The sequence below is a fragment of the Halyomorpha halys genome, unplaced genomic scaffold (genome assembly GCF_000696795.3).
Source record: "Halyomorpha halys isolate HHAL.00 unplaced genomic scaffold, Hhal_1.1 Scaffold28.1, whole genome shotgun sequence".
Classification (NCBI taxonomy): Eukaryota; Metazoa; Arthropoda; class Insecta; order Hemiptera; family Pentatomidae; genus Halyomorpha; species Halyomorpha halys.
In genome coordinates, this window is record NW_027110130.1 from 701,692 (window position 1) to 707,162 (window position 5,471).

General features: G+C 25.4%; 1 protein-coding gene across 1 annotated transcript in view; it reads left to right on the top strand.

Moving 5' to 3' along the window:
• The window catches only part of LOC106683873 (uncharacterized), a gene marked incomplete at its 3' end in the record, with an annotated part of 15,289 nt that extends 10,042 nt beyond the window's left edge, over positions 1–5,247 (top strand). The window contains 1 exon segment of the mRNA XM_014425599.3: positions 4,560–5,247. Coding sequence (XP_014281085.1) covers positions 4,560–4,597 — 38 coding nt within the window.
• Positions 5,248–5,471: the final 224 nt, after the last annotated feature.

Genomic DNA, 5,471 nt, shown 5'->3' on the forward strand with positions numbered 1-5,471 from the left:
AATTATGGATTTTAAATATAAACAAAATAATTAAAAATGAATGTTAATTAAATTATATTAAAAATATATATTAACATTAAAAAAAAAAAGGTATCAATATTTTCCCCACTATATTTACAGAGGGGTCTCTATGGAGGCCAATGATACTCACTATTTTTGGTTGTTTTGTGGGCTAAACAATACTATAAACGAGTTGTTAATAGTTGACCGTAGATTGATATGAGGAGAAGATAGTCAGGAGTGAGGTTAGTAAAGATACACAAATAAACTAAATAAATTTGTGCTAACGTTTTGACCTAAATTTCAGACTTTCATTGGGGCTGAAAAACAAAACAAAATAACAACCTTAAAAATAAAAATAAAAAAATAAACAAAACAAACTTCGAAATATACACAACTTAATTTATTGTTATGTATATTTCCAAGGTTGTTGTTATTATTTTTTTTTTCTTTGAATTAAGGTTGTTATCTCGTTTTGTTAACAGCCCTGATGAAGGTATGAAATTTATAGTGAAACGTCGGCAAAAATAAATATGTTTTGCTTATTTGTGTATTTTTGCTGATCGCGCTCCCAACCATCTCTCAATACTGAAAACATATGTATGAAATGCAGGCATAATTTTGTCCTCTTGTCAAATATTCAAATGTTACAAAGTGTTCTTTTGCAGTTTTTAAGGTTTTGTACACCTCTAAATACAGTTAAAGGGTGAAAAATATTGGAAAGTACTTCTTCGCGGTCTTGACATTTTTCTTCCAAACTTTTTTTTTTTTTTAAGGTCTTTTAAACACCACTATGAATCCTCCAAATTGAGTTAGAGGTTTGTGAATTTAGTTGGTGTTAGAGAAGTTTCTTTTTGGAGCTCCACTTTTTTCTTCTAAATTTCTGCACTTTTTTATTTATTTATATTTTTTGCAGTTTTCAAACATTAATGAAACAATTAGATTACTTATCTTCTAATTTTTAAACAAAAATTTGGGGAAAATATAACCTTAGTGACAAAACTATACTGCTCACTTTTTTTTTTTTTTAACACTTTTACACAAAACACCTGAGCCTCCTTAATCCATATTTAAAAACCTTATACAGTCCAAGTTTTGCTTAATCAATAATATACAATACTGACTCCTGGTCCTTTTATTAATTCAAAATGGCTTATCTCCTTTTATTGACAATATTACATTCCTTTATTATCAAATTAAAACTATTTTTCAACTCAAGATCTTAACATAGCTACTTAAAATTCTCGAAAATTTGTTTTGTTTTTTTAAATAAAATAAATTAAAATTTTATATGTCTCGTCTCTGTGTTTCATCAAAAGCTATAATAAAATATGAATACTTTTTTTGACATTTTAAAGGTTTTTCATTAAATTTATACTTTTTTGACAGTTCACAGCTGTTTATTTCTGTTAGCTAAGAAAATAAAACCCTCAAGAATGTCCTTGGCAGTATTAGGGATCTTTGTCATAGTTATATTTATTTAATTTTAATTTTAAAAAATTTATATTTTGAATAATCTTTAAATTGATACAGTTAGTCCAGAACTCTTAGCAATTACTAAGATTTGGAGTATTAAGTAATGATCAGGAGCCAGTATTCTGTATTATAACACCGGTCAAAGATTGTGTTTAAATTCTAAGAATAAAAATTTAATTTTGATACTAAAGATCAAATAATAACTAAAACCTACATTTGTTTCTTATTAAGTTGGCTCTTGTATTCTGGATTTTAAATGAAATTAGCACAATTTTCTTTTTAAAGTTGATACAATTTTCTATAATTTGAAACCAAAAAGAGCTCTGTATAACCATTATTTTCAAAGATACAGCTCTTCAAACATTGATCATTTTCCTCAAAAAGTAAAAAAATTTCTCTCATTATGTAAAATATAGTCAAAAATTCTCGTTACACTTGAACACTCATGTAGGATTAATTTGAAATAAATGTAATTAGCTTTTATTTAAGCCTGTAAGAGAGTATCTTCAGGCCCTACGGTACTCTTAAACATAATGGTTAATCCAAATTATTGAAAAGTGAAATTTTAGGGAAAACATTTGAAAAAAAAAAAGTTCGTTGTAAATATTGATTTTTTATTACATTCTATTAAAAACAATAAATATAAAATGTAAATTTGGTTTATAAAATAAGAAGAATTTATTTATTTCATTTAAATTTTATTTCAAAGTAATAAAAACTGAATTACCAATTGAACAATTTTTTAAATTTTGAAAACTATAATTTCTTCTTGATCTACTTACACAGTTTTCATTTTACAAGTGAAACAGATTAAGTCATGATTTTCTAGTTTTGAGTTATTTGGTTTTTCGAGTCTAAAATATTAAAAGGAATTAATTCCAAATAATTTATTAATATCATAATAATCTGCATATGAAAGTAACATTGAAAAAAAAAATTGTTATCATCAAATATCTCAAAACTTCAATTTTTATGTATTTCAACAATTTATTGTTTTTATTATGATTTAATAGAAATTTAGTGATTACAACATAAACAGTTTCATTTATTTATTTTTTTCCAAAAATTATTTTTAAGTGCAATTTTTAAGAGGACTCTCCCCTAAAGATTCTCTTCTGAACTGAAATGAAAACTAATTAAATTTATTGGAGAAAGATAGTCCTGGTGGCGGTCAATAAAGGTATCAAAATAGTAAATGAAAATTATTTATACTAGGCCCACTTTGCTGGGCCTCAGTCGGTAACAGAACATCATTCTTATCAGCCTTGACGAAGCCCTGCAAAGTGGGGCGAAACGTCGGTTTACAATAAATAGTGTTCTTTTACTATTTTAGTACCTTTATTGATCGCTACCCGGACCATCTTCCTCCATTCTACTTCATAAGGTCAACAATCTTCTTCTAATACTAATTAAATTTACTTTAAAATAGTTTGACATGGTTTTTATCATGAAACTAATATTTTTGATGAAATTTCACATAAGAAATAATAAACATTTAATAAGGGAAAAGTCGATGGTTGAAGAGCTAAGACTAATAATCATCATTTTGAAAATATAAAGAAGATGTTCAGGGGTGCGGTCAAAAGAAAATGAAAATAGTTAACAACTATTTATTGGCCAATGTTTCGCTCCACTTTGTTGAGCTTCATCAGGGCTAAAAAGATACAAAAACAACTAAAAATATTTTGACGTATTTAGATACAAAAAGGTAAATTAAGGTAGGGTTTATGTAAAAATAAGTGAAAAGAAAAATTATATACAAATGAAAGGAAAGAAGAAATAAAATAGTATTAATATAAAATAAACAATGATAAGAATATAAAAAAAAATTACAAAAATTATAAGGTAAAAATGAACAGGAGACGTAATAACACATAAAAATAGGAAAGTAGATATGATAAAACAAAATTTAGCACATTTAGAGACAGATAATAATAAATAAAAAATAAATAAGTAAGTCGAGATTAAATAAAGGTCAAGTAAGGACCCACCCACCTTTTAAAGTTTAGAGCTTTTGAGACTTGGACAGAAAACCAGAAGCGTACAGGAGTGAGTTTACAGTTTTATTTACCGGAGACGACTGCTAACAGTTTTGTTTCTATTTCAATTACGTCGTTGTTGTTGGCTGGGGTTTTAGGGCATAAAATCCTGAAGTCACTCAAATACGTCGTGTATACAGAAAGAGATTTAAAAATATGATCAAAAATAAAAAAATAATACAAGAGGGAGTTATAAAAGTATTATGATAATAATAACTATAAGAATTTTCTAATTTAGGTAAAACTAAAAATGAATTAAATGATAAAATAAGTAACTAACATATACCGATAGAAATATAGTTTGGACAATAAAATGAATGTAATATAGGTATAATACAATAATTATTAAAGAATATTAAATAAAAAGGTGTAAACCTAAATATAAACACAGGATAATTAGATAATGATAACAACTGCTTTTGTATAGATCATGACTTAGTCATCATTTTTGTTTTGAATTATAGCAAATTTTATCAGCTTTAAAAGCAACCCTGTAAGTTATTCCACCTGGCACATAACTCTGAAATTATTTAGGTAACGATTGCAAAAATTGGTGCATATTTCACTTCAAATTCAAAATAGGCAGAAATTTGTGTTTACCTGTGTAATAAAACTTTTTAATCCTTTCCTTTAATTTGTTAAGCTCTTATTTCTTATATTTTGTTTATGTTTTATTCCATGTATGTTGGATAGATTATCATTGTTTCCATATTTTTACAGGATACAAAAGGCGTTAAAATGTATGGCATGATAAACTAAAAAAGGTTGGCTGTCCCTAGTCTAGAGTATTAATTTGCTTAGTAAATCTGCTTGAGACATTTGTTCCTAATAAAGGCTTTAACATTTTACAAAAAAACCAAAAAAAAATCCTTGTTCCATTTGCACGGAAAACAAAAAAAAAAAAAAAAACTTGTTCCATTTGCACGAAAAGAAAAAAAAAATGTACTGTTATTTTATGAACTGATTAATTGTATTTAAAGAAATTTGCATCCATTGATTTGTAATGTTTTATTTGTATATACCAAATCAGGATGTTGTTTTCAGATGACAATGACCAGAAGGCTAACGAAACAGCAAATTGATGAAGATAAAGCAAATTTTAAAGTATTAAATTTCTAGTCGGTATGGCAGCAAAATGAATTTTATCCATTTTATTAAATCAATTTTATGTTGTCGCTGGGCCTCTTCATTTGCTGCAGACTGATGTTATCCTTGTTGTGTATTGTTTGTTATTTAAACTAATTGTTATGATTTTTAATATTATATGATTAAAATTATTTGTTTATATTTTGGATTATATTTTAAGTTTTTTTTTTTTCTTTATGTTAAATTGGAACATAATTATTTAAATATAATAGTGAAAATTCATTTATGTAAATATTATATATTAGTGTAAGTTTTTCACATAATATGTATTTCTCATGATATTCTGTGTAAAATAATCGAGATTAAAAATTTTAGAATTAATATGCCTGTTTATTTTGTGTTTTGAATAATTCTTATATCATTGTCAATGTCTTTAAGTAGGAAATCTGAATACAAATGGTACTTGAATTTACATCAGGATTTGTACATTGGAAACTGAAGCCATATGTTGTATGTAGTCTTTAGTTTATCTAGAAAATATTTTTTATAATATGCACTTCAAGAGCTATATTTTTCGTTCTAATTGATTTTTGAACTGATTTGTTGGATAAAAAAATTCATTTTTTTATTATTTTATATAATTTTAAGAGCTATATTTTTCATTCTAATTGATTTTTAATTGCTTTCTAGATTAAAAAAAAAATCTTTTTTTTTTTTAAACAACATAATTTTGAATACACTTTGTCTTAAAATTGTTTCTGATGAAATTTGTAAAACTTAATAAATTTATTAAACAAATCAATAAAGTCGTATATATGTGAAATGAAATGAAAAAATAACTTTATTCTGGGACATATGTCCCCTAAGAAT